General features: G+C 40.4%; 1 protein-coding gene across 1 annotated transcript; it reads right to left on the bottom strand.

Moving 5' to 3' along the window:
* Positions 1-15527: 15527 nt before the first annotated feature.
* hmgb2b (high mobility group box 2b) lies at positions 15528-17966 on the bottom strand. The gene is made up of 5 exons (XM_080839356.1): positions 17872-17966; positions 16838-16997; positions 16599-16750; positions 16260-16434; positions 15528-16012 (listed from the first exon to the last, which is right to left on the bottom strand). The coding sequence occupies exons 2-5, from the start codon at positions 16985-16987 to the stop codon at positions 15845-15847; spliced, it is 645 nt and encodes a 214-aa protein (XP_080695482.1). The 5' UTR covers positions 16988-16997; positions 17872-17966; the 3' UTR covers positions 15528-15844.
* Between the last annotated feature and the right edge of the window lie 195 nt (positions 17967-18161).

The following is an 18161-nucleotide window of genomic DNA, read 5'->3' as shown; positions in this document are numbered from 1 at the left end:
TTTTATATCAGTGAGACAGGTGGTGAGAGTGGAGTGGGTGACTGAGGTGCTGATCATGTCGCCATGTTGGAGGGGAGGCATTGTCTCCTCACTGAAATATCCCAGAGAAGGAGGGGCTGGCCTGAGTTGGAGGCTGCTGGCTGTAGTCTGCAATAGAGTAAGTCTTGCACTCCAGAAATACATGTAGTCTTTATTGTCAGTTTGTGTTTGTTTGTGTGTGTGTGTGTGTGTGTGTGTGTGTGTGTGTGTGTCTGTGTGTCTGTGTGTGTGTGTGTGTGTGTGGATATTGAAGGTTGTGAGAGGGAGGGAGGTACGGATAAATAAAAGGCGTATGGCACCATGTCCTCAATTTTAAGATTTTTGATGGATAAGTACCATCTGATTGTGTAAAAAAGTAAGAGCTTCCACAGCTTAAATAAAAATGCTAGAAACATAATTAACTGATATGACTTTACTGTACCTTATTTGTGACAGATTTGAGATCTGTTGTCTGGCATTCTTTGTTGATTCTTTTTTGTTTGACAATTGATGCATTATTTATTCTTCTTTTTTTAGACAAACAGCCTAAAGCGTAGCCCTATAAGTTATTGCCTATAAACACAGAGATCAAATTTAAAAATAAAATGCAATGCAAGTGTATGGTACAAAATATATATAATATACGGTATATACATTTTTTTTTATTTATTTTTTTTTTTTTCAGATTCATGTTCCTCACTGAAAACGAGCCCAAGCCAGTAAATCTTAGTGTGAAAGAATAATAACTGATACTATTTTTCTCAAGCTAAAAGCTGAACACCGTACAAGCAGAGAGACTGGATAATACTCCTAGAATCTCTGGTGCATGGGTTAAAGGAATTGCTTCTGATTTACTGTGTGTTGTAACAGGTGAAATGGTGCTCTCTTCTTTAAATAGGTGGTTGAGGACACCCTGTACTTGACAGATGACAACAATTTAGCCCTGTTTCCTGAAGAAGATGGGCATTTCAGCACCACAACGTTGGACAATGAGGGACATTATGAGGTATGTGGCGACAGCCACGAGGAACAGCCAGCTCAACTCCAGTTCTCTTTTAACCGGCCACCAGCAACTGCTGCCGCTGGCTCCCAATCTACTCAGCGGACTTCTGCCACTGCCAGAGCAACACCGTCAAAGGCTTTTCAGAGGTGATTGACCTCAATTTGCTCTGGATTTTGGGGGGACATTCATGCTAATGACTAAGGACTGCATTAACCCTTGTAAGATGTCCGAGTATCAGTTATTATTCTTTTACATTGATATTCACTGGCCTTGGCTCATTTTCTGTGAGGGAAATTGTGAAGGGAACATGAGGTTGAAAATGAGCCATGTTGCTTTTTTTCTTCTTCTTTTACGTTTGTAATGATTTTTCTATAGACCCGGTTCAAAAAGACCCAAACACCTTCCATGTAACACCTTACAAGGGTTAAGATGAAGGTGGATGAGAGGTGATTGTGAACAAGAGCCGTGGGGCGGGGGTGTGTTACTGTGTATGTGAAATGAATTGGTGAAAAATGTGAAATTAAGAAAAGTTTGCTTTCACATTGCATTCTAGGACCATATTCATTGCCAAGCTGGTAAATGGCAAATTGGAGAGCAGACAGACACTCACTGTGCGCTTTTCGGAGTTTGAGGCATCGATAGAGGGGATTTTGTCGAAAGTCAATGATGCCCTCCGCCAGGAAGAATCTTTTGTTCTGACAGATGCCCAGGGTAACAAAATCGTGGACAGTGAAGGCACCAGAGGTACAGTCAAATATATCATTCTATTTGAGTTATACAATATGGCGTGCCGTTTTCCCGAATGTTCGTAGGCTTCTTCGGTTTGGGTGCTCTTTAGTCCAAGGTTTTGTACATCCAGGTTAAAAATTAAGAAGAAAATTCTGACACAGGCACACCAAATTAAAATGTCTTTATTGCTTAGGACAAGACCTACATCAGAGGTGGGCAAATTCAGGCCAGGGGGCTACATGCGTCCCGCTTAGCCATTTCATGTGGCTCACAAAGCCTTTACAAGAAAGACAACTTTAAAATCCAAATAAATACGTTACCCAACATTCTTAACATGGCTACCTAAACCTGGGGTCTTGCCAACTTAAAGGTGCACTGTGTAGGATGGTAGCAAGAGTAGGTATGGCAACTATGCTGCTCATTGAAGCTGTTCTGTCTATTGCGAAATGTGATCTTTTCTTGAATATATCACGCATGTATTTAAAACATGCATATTGGGTTCTTAAAGGTGCACTGTATAGGATTGTGACCATCCTACAGTATCACATCCTTTAAAACACTTGCCCCGCTAGTGAACTCATGAAATATCTTCTCTACAGGATCTGCATTTTGGAAACAAAATGCCCGCAAGATCTTTGCCGTGACTGAGGAGGATTTCAGGGTGCTGCAGACTCCCAAAAGGCGCAAGCTAAGGTAATCTAACTGAACTTGCTGTTGGCCCTATGAACTCTTTGGATTGTCTCTCAGAGACACACATTTTGAGTTTTTTGTATGTATGTTTAGTATGTTGTCAGTGGCCAAAAAGGTAAAACTAATGACATATCAATGATGAATATAATGCATCATTATTGTCCCTGATGCAAACAATATTTTGGAGCGATTCCCACTGTAACATATTTCTTGCAACCCAGTGCATGTTACTTTTTTCAGAGTTTTGCTTTCCAGATATGGAGGAGAACACAAGCTGAACATACAATCAGAGGAACAAGTTTGTATAACATTCAAGAACGTGTATTTTATTGCTCTGAAGCCATTCTTAAGTTTATTAGCTTCTTCCTCAGGCTTTTGTCAGTTCATTGTTTCACTGATGATAACAAACCGACAAGGGCCTGATGTGCCATTGTTGCCCCATTGGATGATTATTTTAACCTTATTGAGGACTTTTTGCTTTGTCCTTTGAGTATTTTTTGCAGGGCTGTCACCACTCGGAACAGAAGTGAAACTGCTAAACCACTTTCTCTAACCATGCTTTTATACATGATTTATTTTAGAGATCTATACAAATCAATAACACTTGATTGTAGGTCTTCAGATAAATATTTTGAGTGAGGCATAGTGCACATCAGACAATGCCTCCATCAAGACATAATTCATAAATGGTGTGTGTTTTCCACTCGACAGGGTAGCAAAGCGACACCTGAGCGATTGACTGTAATAACCTTGTTTGTCTGAACTTCTCTAATGAGCTTTTGCAGGATCCTTATCGAAGGGCGTACTTACTTATTCCTCCTCCTCACTGGCCTGTGAATATTATTAATATATCCTTGCTAGCTTCGTAGTGAGAGGGCCCGAGCGTTTGTGTCAGGTGTTTGCTGGTTTGCTTCGGGGTTGTGCTGGATGTTGGCAGACGGAGAGGAAAGAAGGATTTCTCAGGAGGCCACTGGCTGTGCTGCCATTATGCTCGACTTCCTCCACCTTTTTCCAAGTCCATTGAAATTGTTTTGTATGCTCTCTGATTTTCAGTCGGCGGGATGACACTGGCCTTGATCAGGTTTTTGAGAAGGTAGAAGAGCTGGTGCTTGCGTCAGATGGTCTGGGACAGGTGTCTGCTAAAATTCAGGAGCTGATAAAGTTGGCTGCGTGTGACCAAAGGACAACAGTGTCCCTCACTGTGGACCAAGCAGAAGCAGTCAGAAATGCCTTCGCCTGTCTTATTTGCGGAAGTAAGACTTTCTTTTCTTTCTTTCTTTTTTTTTATAAAAGGCCACCAAACCCCGGGGTGTCGCACTCAAAATCATAGTGTGCCAAAATCAAATTCAAACTTTATTCAAACTTTCAATGAAATCTTGCATACAATACTTAAGCAATATAGCACGAGTGGGAGTGGGGTAGGTAAGGGATAATCCCACGGGTGGTGTTCGGCCGTAGCCACCGAGGCCGCCAGGCCGAGTGCCGTAGGCAACAACACCCGTGGGATTATCCCTTACCTACCCCACTCCCACGAGTGCTATATTGCTTTTATAAAACAATTCTACAGTCAACAAATTAACATTTCAACACGAAGTTATTGATTCAAAATGGTTTATTTCGCCATTGTTTCTCCGCAACAAAAAATAGTTCCATTGTTAACGTCTTGGTTTGGAATTTTAAAAACTTTGAATTAACGGTTATCATCAATGCGAATGTTTCATCTCGGAGTGATTTTATTTTTAGCTGTGAAAAGTTCCGTAACTGTAGGTATGTTGACGAATAACCTATAGCACGGAACGTCTCTCGTCCAATCAGAAACAGCTAAATTACGCGTTAGAACCCAATTGTTTTATAAACACGCATAATACTTGTAGCATATATTAGTGCTGTCAGTTTAACGCGTTATTAACGGCGTTAACGCGAACCCATTTTAACGCCGTTATTTAAATTTTTTTTCGCGCGATTAACGCGATGTAAAAAAAAAAAAAATTTTTTTTTTTTTAGATCAACGTTATTTTGCCCTCCCAAACTTTGTAGTAGGCTAACGTCACGTTTGAGTGAATGATGAGTGCGATACAGCGAAATGGATGATAAAAAGCTTCTGAATAGAAAGTTTACCTTTAAAAGTTGTGTTGTACAAAAGAAGCGAGCTTCACTGTTGTCTGAAAATGTCAACAGGCAGCTGGCAGCAAAAAATATTAAGCCATGGTTTAACTGCACTATAGGCTGAGTCCATGTTTATCTTAAATGTGCACTTTATAATTGTATTTTGTACCGCCCTGTTCGGCAATGTTGTTTTTCAATAAAATAAAACATTGCTTAAAGCAAGCCAATCCACTTTTCCATGTTGATAACAGCATTAAAATAAAATAAAAATGATGGAAAAATGTTTTTTGAAGGGGGCATTTAGAATAGATAAAATTTGCGATCGCGATTAATTTTGATTAATTTAATCGCGATTCATTTTGAGTTAACTATGACAAAAATGCGATTAATCGCGATTAAATATTTTAATCGTTTGACAGCACTAGCATATATGGGCCATTCTACCGAATTCGTGTAATATGCAGTCCCTCAACAATAAAAACTATTTACAAAACAATTAGGTATTTAGGCATAGATATTAAATTAGAAAATGTTATGGTCTATATAAACCCAATGCATTACATGAGATAGTGATAAGCTAAATATATACAAAATCATCATTTATAGGGTACTTTCTATTGGGAAGTAGCTGTCCCCAACCCTGACATCTAAATTTCAATGCCTTTAAATAACACTTTTCAATTTTTTTTAATTTTTTTCAATGATTTAGTTTCAAAGATCTTTATGATTAGGTTGAAACAGAACTTGGAATATTAAGATTTATTGTGGGTTTAATTTTTAAATCAATTTACTATACTCAAAAAATCATGTCCCTAGTTTTCATGTCACTACCGAAACACAAGAGTTTTAGTCCATTGGCTGAGCCTGTGTTTTAGCCACGACTCTGCATTTTTGACCATATAGTGACACTGCATCTCTGTCCCTAATGGGTGAATGGTAAGTAGCTAAATCCCATAGTTTTTATATAAATGTGTTCCAAAGTCTGAAAATCGACGTGTAACCTTAAGAATTGTCACTACCGAAACGCATGTTTTCTTCAATTAAGTAAACCTTTTGGGGTTTCATGGAAAATCTTATGTTTGTATGTGTGTTCACCTCTTCAAAGATGTGTTTGTAAGCCGTGTGCTTGCTAGAATTCTTTATTTATGCTTAAAGTTAGCTAGAATTGTCACTACCGAAACAGTCACTACCGAAACATATGGTAGTCAACAGATGATTTTGGTAGTGACAAAATGAAATGGTAAGTAGTTCAATCCCATCATTTTTAAATAAATGTGTTGTGTGGACTAAAGGGCGGCCCAGAGCACCTTTTGGATGATTTTGGGAGAGAAATGAACATCCATCCAACAGTGCAGTCACTACCGAAACAGTGCAGTCACTACCGAAACAGATAAATTGAACTTGAAAATTTGGTAAAAATTTCATTTCTATGGATTTCATTGTGAAAACCTTCAAGAAATATTTGTAAAAATACTCTTCAGAGAAGGTAAGGAAACACAATCTGAACAGGTCAATAATAATACTTTTTTACTATAGTAAATGTGACGTTTCGGTAGTGACAATTTTTGGAAGAGGAAAAACATTCCAACACATTCTGAAAATACAATATAAAACTTGACTGTTCTTTTACTAGATATGTGTACTTTAGATATGGTACAATATACATACGGACAAAGTTTTGGGAATAAACCATATAAAAATTCAAAATATATCCGACATGACTTTGCATCAATTCGGTAGAATGGCCCATATACAACGTCTCGTATACTTCTATCTGCTTGTATGTGTGTTACACTAGTCTGGACCCACTCATAATTCTAATGATGCACAAAACTTAACCATCAAGTCCTATTTTCAATATATTAATGGTGTATGTGGGCCAACTGTAATACACATTTGAAATGATCTTGCGCCTAATAAAACGGCTCCACAGGTCAAGTTTGGTCCCCTGGTCGGAGTTTAACATCCCTGGACTAACCAGTTTAGAAAGTGATTAAAAAGTGTTTTATTTGTATAAAATTGTGTTTTCGTCCATTTCCAGAAACATGCAACGAACCGTATGCCTCAACATGCTGCCACAGCATCATCGGCTGCAGAAGATGCATTGAAGAGTGGAGTCGGGCATCCTCCAGCTGCCCTAAATGTAGGGGGGAGGGTTTTAGCCCCCATCGGCTGACTGGAATGACCGATGCACTTGCAGCACTGGGCAATTTCTTGGGGGATACCCATCGATTCGGAAAAAAGGTGGAGTAAATTGTTCAGTTATGTGGTCAGTTTATAGTTTTTCTCTATTGTTTACACACAATATGACATGCAATGGGGGTGGTGATTGCTGATTGTAAACGAGTATGAAATATGTGCTGCTGAAATTCTCATATTTTTCTCGTGGCGTATCAGAAATTGTGTGTAAACAATCAAGAAAACCTGTAATGTTTTGTGTGACTCCTGTTTATGTACTCCTGCTGGCCAAGTAACGTATAATGGTGAAGTAAGGGGGGAGGATTTTAGCCCACGTCGGCTGACTGGACTGACAGATGCTTTCGCAAAAGGGTGGAGTAAACTGTTCGTGCCCACCACTTACATGTTCAGTGCAGGTTTCATCAATATCACATGCCTTTGCACTTATTGTTGAATGCTAAAATATGTACTATTTGCATCCACTCATTTTCATCAATATCTCATGCAAAGTGTAGTTCAATGGCATTGGTTAGGGGAGTTGGGAAATGGGTGGGATGTTTTCAGAATTGTGTAAGTGAAGTACCAGAAAATGCTGTTATTGTAGGTGGCCAACTTATGCATTTTTTTTTTTTTTTAAAGACTGCCTTTTTTATGCCACCAGAGAATCTCTATATGGTTTATTTGACTCCACCTTATTATTGTTCTGATTCTGTATTGTACAATGTTACATTTAAATTAAATGTATGACAAAAGTTGGAATGGTGTGAAATGATGATTTCATATTGGAGGTTGTATTTCAAAGTGCACATTACAGTTTAAACGTGCATTGTGAAATATTTTTACAATGTAGTTGCTTATTTCAAGAATCCTACTGCCCATTCACAAATGTTACCTTTCTCACAAATGATTACAACCACTATCAGATAAGTATTCATTATGACTGTGAAAGTTGCACTTTTCATAAATGAAAAGGGGGATCATTATGTCTGCCATTTTGAATTCCCAGACATAAACCTTTTCAGATGCAAACTTCCTGTACTTTGGTCATACTTGTAAATATTAGTTTATTACTAAGTAAATATTAATGAAAAGATCAAACTTGGAGATAAGCACAGTTTCAATGAGCACCATAGTTGCAATACCTACTCTGGCCACCATACTACACAGTGCAGCTTTAAGCAAAACTGTTCACTTAAAGGTATGCATAAATAATATTCTGTTCATGCAGACAGAAGAGCCGGACACAGTACACGGTGTAGTAATTTCCCCTTATTTAGATGTGTGTTTGACGAAGACCTTTGTGCATTAATAAAAAAAAATGATTTTTATGGTTCCCCTTAACCCTGTCTCTGTCCTTCCTAGTGAACCTGTGGTGCCTTGTTAGTCATGTTGTGCCTTGTCTGCAAAGGGTGGTGAGGACAGCAGAAAAGATCATCAGGTCACCCCTACCAGCCATTCAGGAACTGTACACTTCACACTGTTCCAAGCGGGCAATGAACATCATCAAAGACACAACTCATCCAGCACACAGACTGTTCTCCCTTCTACCATCAGGGAAGCGGTACCGCAACCTGCGGTCCCACACAAACAGACTGAGTAACAGCTTCTTTCCACAAGCCATCAGACTTCTATTGCACACTGTGTGTGTGTGTGTGTGTGTGTGTTGTATTGTATTGTACATGTCTATATCAGTATGTTAGTGTTTGTAAATAACTGCAAGGGTGAGTGTGTTGTCTGTATGTATATTGTGAATGAATGTGCCAGAGAGAGAGAGAAAAAAAAAAAAAGTAAATTCATGTATGAGTAGGTTAGCTGTGTGTGTGTGTGTGTGTGTGTGTGTGTGAGTGTGTGTGTGTGTGTGTGTGTCAAATGTCTTATTTAAATGTTTTAGTTAAACTGCACATTGGAGACTGGTCAAACGCAATTTCAAACTTCTGTGTTAACCCTGATTTTTGACAATAAAGTGAACTTGAACTTGAACTTGATTAGTCTGGGGGTGACTCCCTCAGTGGCGCAGTCTCGCAATTCCATATCAAAGTGGTAATTATACCGTAATTAATATCTAAAGTCCACAATACTACAAAGGTATTCTGCCTTGTGATCTCACCCCAGGCTCTAAAAAAAGAAGTCTGTTTGCGTATCACAGAGTAGTGTGTAATCTTTCTCCCATCTTTTTTTTTTTAATTTTCCTCAACCTGTGTATTAGTAGGGATACATAGCCTATCCGTATTGTTTGCTTAGTGGAAGCCCAGTTTATATGTGAAAACCCACCAGTGTAGATGTATGGTGGCCTGCTACTATTGTGCCTGTGTCCTGACAGCTTCTCCTGCATGTAAAGGGTTAGGTAGAATTCCCTGCCATGGTCAACCCTGACTTGATCCCACATTCCATTGTTTGCCATGGCAGATCTGGATGTAAACAGCAAACACATGGAAGGTTAATAGGCTATACAATGTGGGCGTATGCTAGGACTAATACCCTGTGTGGGTGTGTGTGTTCATATGGTCTTACTTGTAAACTTCCTCGTACATAACAATGCTGCAGTGAGCGACAACTTTACTGCTGAAACCATCAATGGCCAGAACGTGCGTCACGCCAAACATAACCAACTTTTCGTTCTGGTCCATATGCAATTTATGGCCCATGTATGCGGCGTGGTATGGGACTGGATTTATATTTCGAGCACCCTACAAAAATATAAACTTTTGTCAACATGCAAGCTTACAAACATTAATTCTAAAACGGGTGACAGCCCCATCTGATCAGGCCTAATTGGCCTACCTGTTGCCGTAATTCATTGTATGGCCGGTGAGCTTCCCTCAACACATTTCCGACTCGACACTCAGCTGCACGCACTCCCTGTGTAGCCAGGTACCCGGTCATACATTTACGACCATACGATGGGCCCGTCTGATAATAATAATAAAAAATTACATTAGGTTTATCATTTCTGAAAGACAGGCAGATGACATGTAACATGGTAAAGGTAGTATACGTAACGTATAAATAGGTTGAGGTTGTGATTGGTGCAAAACCGTCGGACACTCATTTCAGAGCATCTTTCAGCACCTATTTGTTGCAGCGCGTTTGAAATCTCAGCGTGAGTCTTGCCTGATTCAAACAATTCTTTTATCAAGTCTGCGTGGGTCTCTAAAGCAGCCATGGTGCATACCCAACTGTCTGCCGCGTACGTGTGCAGAAATAACATCCGGTGCATAGAAAACAGACATATTAAATAATAGAAATCAAAACCAGTGTTGATCGTTTTGAACAGGTTTCATTTTTTGACCTCAGCATGACATTGAATGTTCAAAAAATAAGTCGTTATTCGCTTTTTGTTTGCTTTTGAGAAACAAACAATCAAATAACAAGCCGTTTTTCGTTTTTTTGTCATTTGGTTCTGAATCGAAATACAAATGAACGAATCATACACAGACCGAAAGCAACTACTAACAGACTTCTTTCCTAAGAAAGGTGAGCCCAAATGTGAAAGCAATCACACTACATTAAATGAACTCATGATGTGGTAATAAAACGAATCAATACCACCGTGATTGTCATTGCTAAAAACGGCATAACACAAAATTAGAAATAACATGCCCTATCTGTAATCTGAGGTAAACTCTAAATACATGTTTGTTTGCATAGCCTACAACAGTTGCAGAGTGTGTTGCACGCACATCCAATCCAGGTGCAGGGTAAAAAGAGATCCGTAAAAATGAAAGAAAATCCACACTGTTGCTGCTGACACCTGACGAACTCCTGACGAAGACCAACAGTGGTCGAAACGTTGTGCCAATAAAATACACGGGAGCTGCAGCAACAGTGTGCGGGTTTTCTTTCATTTTTATGCATAGCCTACCACACCATTGCAATAGTAGGTCTATACTAATTAGAACATTTGGCTAAATTAATATTTGCTATTGGGCCATAACATAATTAGGCTAATAGCCTTATTTAGTAGGGCTAGTCTAGGCTCAATAGGTTCATAAGGTTAGGCTGTCAAATTAGTTGGCTAGCAAAGTTAACTTGTGAAACATGGCACTCAGTTTCAGAAGCAGCTGGTGATGCAGACCCCCCTCATCCTCTGACACTGTGGTCTTGAGGCAAGTTGAGCAGTTTAAAATGAAAGTACATCATTTTAGCTATTTATACTGTAGGCTTAATGTGTTTAGCAACACAGGCTGTTCCATCCAAAGGTGCCTTTTTTTTGTTGCAATCAGGGTGTGAAGGGGATTTTAAGCAATATAGTAAAAAGTGTTCAAGGAAAACATCCCATACTCTACCTTTAGAAATGTTCAGTCACACAAATTAGGCTACATTGGAATTGCCTGTTACAGTTATATCTATCATATGCTTCATGCTTGTAGAGGGTTCTGTCCAGGAAGATGGAGAAAATGTGGTAGAGGATGACACAAGTGAAGGAAGTGATAGCAGAGAAGATTCTGAGAAAGGTGAAAGGGTCAGAAAGTAGTCAGAGCAGCGCCAGGGAGTGTATGCCAGAAGATCCAGCACTATGGACAGAGAAATTAACTAATTAAGAGAGAGACACAATTGTTCACAAACTGGCAAGCAACATAAAAACAAATACAACTAGAATGCATTTTGTGAACGAACTGCGAGAGTGTGCTTGCTCTGTTTTTCTCTCATGTTTGCTTGTTTATTGTGAAAGGGTTTAGTGTGTTCGTTGGCATAAAAAGTTAGTCTTCTCTTATAAGCCTAGTTAGTACATCTGATTAGAGCTAGCAACCATGAATTGCAGATTAAGGGGTCCCCTATCAGTGTTCATTTTGGCAGCTATTTTAGATTCAGTCTTAAGACAAAAATGCATATTAGTTTTAGTCACATTTAGTCATAGTTATCCTTCTTAGTTTCAGTCTAGTTTTCGAAAACTGAGCACACTACAATAGCTACGCTGTGTCCAGGTACATCCTCAAACGTTTTTCAGGTAACCTAATGGTTCAAGGTCTCTCATGAATCATTACTCCCAGGACACGGGTTAATGTTAACTCACGCTATCGGTCCTCTCCAACCACATTAGCAACAAAATGAACTGGTGAGCTAACAAGGTAACCATTCTTTCAGTATAAGCTACTTTTGCATATCTACAACGTATAGGTCTAGGTAGCTTACGTTTAGCCCCGTACTCAGATATTACAGCTGCTTAACACAGCTAGGATAGCTAACGTTACCGTAGTAGGAATACAAGCCTTAACCCACTATATCCACACAACTAAATTCATGAATTACTTCAAAGGTTTACTTCACAACTTGAATTAAGGAAAAGTATCCCCTGTTACGGCTAGCTGAAACTGCCAGTGGATACTCCCATGGATGGGAGACGTTAGCTGCTACGTCGGCTAACACTATCAGTTTCCATTAAAATTTCAGTCAGTACACTGAAAATGCTGCCATTCAACTCACCTTAACGAAGTGGAAATACGGTAGCTAGGTTAGAAACTGTAGTTACTCTTATTCTTTTTCAAAGTTGAATTGAGAGGAACTGAGAGACGAGGTTCCTTGAATTTGGCGCAGGTGTCAGTGAAGCACAGCTGCAAGCCAGTTTAATGACCCTATTATGATGTCATAATGGCAGAGCGCTCTGCCATGCAAGTCTATGGGGGAAAAAGGTGATGAAAAAAGAGGAATAAAAAAGGAGTGGCAAGGAGTACCGCCACGAAAAGTCATAGAAACCTGCACCGGATCGGGCCGGACGTTTTGGTGTTTGAATGGCGTCTCTAGCTCAATCGGGCGAGGAGTAGTTAGCTGCAAGAAAAACGGGGAGAATAAATAAAGAAAACTTGACGATAACAATACTGTGCTTCCCTTCGGGCAAGCACACTAATTACAGCAAAAGACAAGGAAGCAGGGCCGTCGTTTAGGGGTGAAAGGTGGTGACGATTCTAGGGGCCCATAGCCCAGGGGGGGGGGGGCACAAAAACACCAGTAGCCTATTATGTAGACTTCCCTTTCTATGACTAAAGTATTATGCAAAGGCCTAACTAATACTCATACTAATGCATCAGAGTTAAAACAAAGCCACGAAATCAAGCAAAATTGAAAAAAAAAAGTTTCTATTTTCCGAGCATTACTCCCTTCTTTAAAAAAAAAATGGTTTGGCCCATGGATCGCTACTGTTTTGAGAATATGCGCGTAACGTATTTGCTCTCGAACTGCATCAGCAGCCAGTTGGTAGAGGAGCAATGCCCAAACAGAAAAAAAAATGGGACACCAAAAAAGAGAGGAGAGGAAGAAAAGAGAAGCCAGGAGCACATCAGTAGCCCAGAATATCGCCGATTTTATTTCCCGAATAAAGTGAGAGTGTTTAGCTAGTTGCACAGGCGCTTTGTAGTTCATGATAAGTAACATAGCTTGCCTCGTCCAACGTCCTGATGTTCGAGTGGCTAATGTTAGGAACTAGTGCTATCCAACTATTAACATTTCTGCGTTAACCGAATGACACTAATGTTTAACGTTACGTGTGGTCAGCAGTGTAAAATAATCGCCTGGCATTACAAATGTATCCACTAAATATCATCCACAGAAAAGATCAGTAACTTATAATTCGCCAAACGTTATAATACGCTATCAAAAAACTCCAGTAGCAGTTGGACACAATTTTCCATTGTAGCCTATTGACATGAGTCTTGTTAATGTTAAACAGGGGCTAATCTTACAGCTTGCTGTCCTCATGCAATACTAAAGTGAAGCTGTTTGTCTAGAGCTATGGCATTGATAAGCCAATTTAGTTTTTTATTTTATTTATGTTTATGTCAAGACTAGGTAGGTTAGTTCTTCATCAGCTGTTCCGTAAATCATAGCCATAAATGTGTACAAAAGCAATATGAAATTAAATAATTAAACCTTTGCTGCTACTCCAGAATCAGCTGTAGCCTCCTCTGACCCCCAACCCCAGCACCCCAAAGATGCTGATGATGGTGAGTGAGTGAGGTAGACACTTGTTTGCTATTTTGACTTGTGAACTGCTGTACCATTGGCAATTACTTACACATCAGCTTACACTCAGCTCTTTCTATTCTGTAATGAATGGCAAAATGTAGATTTATTTAGTCTACATAAGTCACTGTCTTTGCCATCTACAGAGCCAGGCCTTGGGTGCATTGGGTCAGGCACTGTCAAGAACGCAGAGGAACAGAAAAATAAAGAAAAAATTATAATACATATAATCTAAAGAAAAGTTAGATCTTTGGCGATGAAAAGTCGGGGGCGGGGGCCCATACCAATATTCTTTCAGGGGGCCCAGAATTCCTAGCAACGGCCCTGCAAGGAAGGGAAGCCATTTCCTAACTCAATTTGCAAAGTGTCACTGTCAGGGGGGAGGGGGCGTGTCATTTTTTTGGGGGGGGGGGCCGGGGGGGGGGCTATGAACCTACTGTGCATAGGGCCCAGAATCTGGTGCTAAGCCCCTGGGTCGATACGTGCAATGCTTTGACTGGGCAACGCAGCGTGTACTGAGTGGGCAGAGCTCCGTGCACTTAGCGGGCCGTGCGCCGTGTATTGAGTGGGCCGGTCTGACAGTAACTCCCGGGCCACTTTTTTCCCCCAGTCCGCCCCTGAGTCCAACTGTAGTGCTGCTGCCACCTTGTGGAAAATTCGTGCAAATGTTCAGTTCACGCTAACAACATAGCATCGTAAACCTCCACTCCGTTGCCAGTTCATTAGGAGCTGAGCTAAAATACATAGTCTAATAAACAAACGATACATATTTTCTTCATTGAAGCAGCAATACAGAGTTCTGTTCCAAAACTAGTAAGCTAACTACCAAAAGGCATGCTATGCTAAAACCTTGCAAACCCTATCAACTGCACAGCTGACACTGATATAAGGTGGCCAACACACTCACTATCTCTGGGCAGTTAAGTTGGCAAAGTCATGCGTGAGAAAGCTTTTCTTCCATTTTTGCCAGGTGTACCAGGCCAGCCCGTTACACAGAACTACATAGGGCATATCCTGGATGGCTAGTGAGGAAGACACAGGTGTTTATCTGTCCTTCACATGACCATATGCTATCAAAATGAATTTGAGGATGGTACCAAAACGAGTTGTCTATAAAACCATATCTCAAAAAGTGTCAGTTCGTTGCATAGTGTTACTTTAAGGATATAACATTCCCTAATTTTTAAACTAAGCTAGAGAAGTGTTTCAACTGCGTTTTCATGTGGGAGGTTGCTAAGCTATATTGCGTTATACCAACACGTTTGAGTTATTTTGACCACCCCATTTCAATCAGTAAGGCTAGGATAAATAACAAAATTCAATATCGTGTGAAACTACCAATACATCGTTCGAAATCACCATACAGTTGAATGGCCACCTCTTAGACCGTTTCAATATAAACATTCACAATCACGAAGTCATTGCAAGACTGTTGTTAGCCTGCGCTAGGTGTGTACTTAATTAACTGGCAACTGCGTCTCTGCATCTTTTTTTAAGGGCGCACACATGGTCACTGAGGCCCTGGATGATTATACTGTGGGATACCCATCCATCTGTGTTCTCAGACAATAAAGAGTTATTCGATTTAGATATATAACTGCAATGTGAAGCCCTTAGGTATTTCTTAAAATCTACATAACTATGGTTATTTGTCTGTTATAGAAAAGCCAGTGGAATGGTTCATATGGCTACTGGACAAATGTACAGGATGTTTATAGCTACATCTCACCAAATTGAGCCTTTATACTTTACTGACAATTAAGGGTCTGCAGGAAAATGTAGAACAGGATTTTTTGGTAATGATATCAAGTCTTTGCATACAGTTATATGAATCTTCCAGGCGATATTGAAAGTAATTAAAACCATTTTATTATAAAAATTGCATACTACACGTTTGTTACAAATAATTCCAGATAAAAAAATAAGAAAACTGAAGGAAAAAAGAAAAAGAAAACGAAAGTAGAGGGAGATTCCTTATCTCGCCTGTGTTATTGCTGAAACTGGCTACACACACAAACACGCGACACAAACACACCTCAGTACAGGGCTTTTGTCACACTCACACGCGAACACACAAACATCCCTAGCCTGAGGCCGTCTGTTTCAGGGCACACAAATTTAGCGACAGGCAAATATGCGCAGGTCCAGACACACATTAGAGCTCTACTCGTCATCATCATCGTCGTCATCGTCCTCGTCGTCTTCATCATCATCGTCCTCGTCGTCATCATCCTGAGGCAGTGCTTGTTTCATGCTAGGCGGTGCTGGTCGACCGGGACCCCTCTTGGCTCCACCGCCCATGCCTGACTTAGCACGGTATGCTGCAACTTCCTGTGTGTGTGAGAGACAGCGGTTATAATGCCATGTCAACATACATGGCCATAATACTTAACTTCCGCGTGTGATAAAAGGTTCCAATTCTATTTAATACGGTCACCCTACTGTACGATTCTATGAAAATACTGAACTACTTTCTTCAAAATGCAGCTTAAGCATGATATCATGAGTCATTACTGTTCATTGAGAACTTTGCTGTGTACCCCCTATCACTACTGAAGACATCCACATACCAACTCACCTTCTCATACTTCTCCTTCAGCTTAACGGCCTTCTGTTCATACGGAACACGGTCCTTGGCACCCTGCTTGCCCCACAACTCGCCCATCCTCTTGGCAATCTCACCAATAGTCAGATTGGGGCACTCAACCTTCAGACCAGGACGCTGCTCTGAGCAGAAGATGAAGAATGCAGAGCTGTGGAACACACACAAGAGAGTCCAGGGGTTTAATTTTTGGCAAATTTCATTTAGCTTGTATTCAATAAAATAACTCAGAGTGGGATTTCAATCATGGAATGCCCACTCATCCCATTTCTCAAGTATCACTCAGCATTGCAGTTTATAAACATAAAGGCTTACGGGGGTCGTTTAGGTGCGTTCGGGTCCTTCTTCTTCTTGCCCCTCTTGCCCATTCCTTTAGGGGGTACATAGTTAACCATCTCCCGGTCGTATCGCACCTTGTCCTGCTTTGCCATGTCCTCAAACCTAATTTTGTCTGGGGCCGTTAATGACTGGAGGAGATAGAAACAAATGATTAAACTTGACCATCAGAAGCACAATCAAAATTACTTTCACGTTTCTACAGGGTGGCGACTTACCCTCCACCGTTCGGAACATTTCTTGGAGAACTCGGAGAAGTTGACGGGAATCTCCGGAGTTTTCCTCTTATGCTCGTCCCTGCAAGTCGCAACGAAGAAGGCGTACGCAGACGTCTTGCCCTTGGGCTTGTTCACGTCTCCTTTGACCATGGCTGTGAATCTGACATAAAAGAAAATGATAATTATTTATTTAAATATATAAATAAAATAAAACACATAATCATAGAGCACAACTATATACTGATAGCAATATTCAAGAAACCGGGAGCTTTAGTCTATTTACATGATGAACTCAAACTAACTTTACCCGGATTGACGTTAAGCTATTTCAGCTAATGCTAGCAAGCTGAAAATGTTAAATAAACAGGCGTTAAATGTATCTGGACATTGTACGTAGGTCCATGGTGATGTCCCGAGTTATGATGCTACTGATTCATCGAAACCATCGGTTAGCTTGCCCAAGTGACGCATTTAGAGTTAACGTAAGCTAGTTAGCTGAATGTTGGCTAGCTACCTTCACTGTGCTAAGCTAGCTTCTACATGAAGAACAATGGTCCCTCCATTTTCTTTCCCGCCTAATCCCCATCTAGCCCTATTCCCAAGAACGGGCCAGCTAGCGCCCAAGCTGTGCAGCTAACGTTAGCTAGCTTCCACTGCCGCTACAGAAGGGTAGCTAACAGATTTAGCTACTGCGACATCATATGTGAACATCATAGTTCGGTGTGAAAACTGTATACATTAAAATGGGACGGGTTGGAACTATTTAAAAGAATAAGCAGGATTTAAACTTCCAATTGGTTTACTTTCCAATGACCAATGCTGGTCAACGTCAGCTATATTTTTAGCTTATGCTTTACACAATGGTAACGTTAACGTTAGCTATCCAGTCAGCTAACCTCGCCACGAAACGGTAGGTGACCACAGTAGTCAATTTGACCAACGTGCATTATTTTGAAAGGAAATAAACTGCATAGGAAAATGATTCCTAAAAACATAAGTAAAAATATGTTATTTTGTTGTGACAAAGCTATTACCTTTCTCAGCCAAATGCAGTAGACTTCGAGTTGTTCCTTCTCCACTACTTCACGTACTGTTTATGTTGTCAAGCGCGCGGTGCAGTCTGTAGAACACGCCTTGCAACCCTGCCCCCTCTCGCACCGGTTGGTTACTTTACGAGTCTGTATTGATTCAAATTCCAATCGTCAGTCATCGGCTCTGAACACAAGGACTTGATTGGTCACCGCATACGAGCAGTGTTGTCCTTCTTTGTCTAATGATTCATCTGAAGGTACCTGTCCTGAAAATGTATGTATTCCAGTCCAGA

This window comes from Sprattus sprattus, assembly GCF_963457725.1.
Source record: "Sprattus sprattus genome assembly, chromosome: 5".
Taxonomy (NCBI): domain Eukaryota; kingdom Metazoa; phylum Chordata; class Actinopteri; order Clupeiformes; family Clupeidae; genus Sprattus; species Sprattus sprattus.
The sequence above is the reverse complement of the archived record's forward strand: the minus strand, read 5'-3'. Positions and strand labels throughout refer to the sequence as shown.

What these genes read in the sequence shown, in the direction of transcription:
- hmgb2b (XM_080839356.1), bottom strand. Translation starts at nt 16,987, where the DNA reads ATGGTCAAAGGAGACGTGAACAAGCCCAAGGGCAAGACGTCTGCGTAC. An exon ending in AATGTTCCGAACGGTGGAGG is followed by an intron (nt 16,751 to 16,837) that starts GTAAGTCGCCAC and finishes TATCTCCTCCAG; the next exon opens with TCATTAACGGCCCCAGACAA. An exon ending in AACGCACCTAAACGACCCCC is followed by an intron (nt 16,435 to 16,598) that starts GTAAGCCTTTAT and finishes TGTGTTCCACAG; the next exon opens with CTCTGCATTCTTCATCTTCT.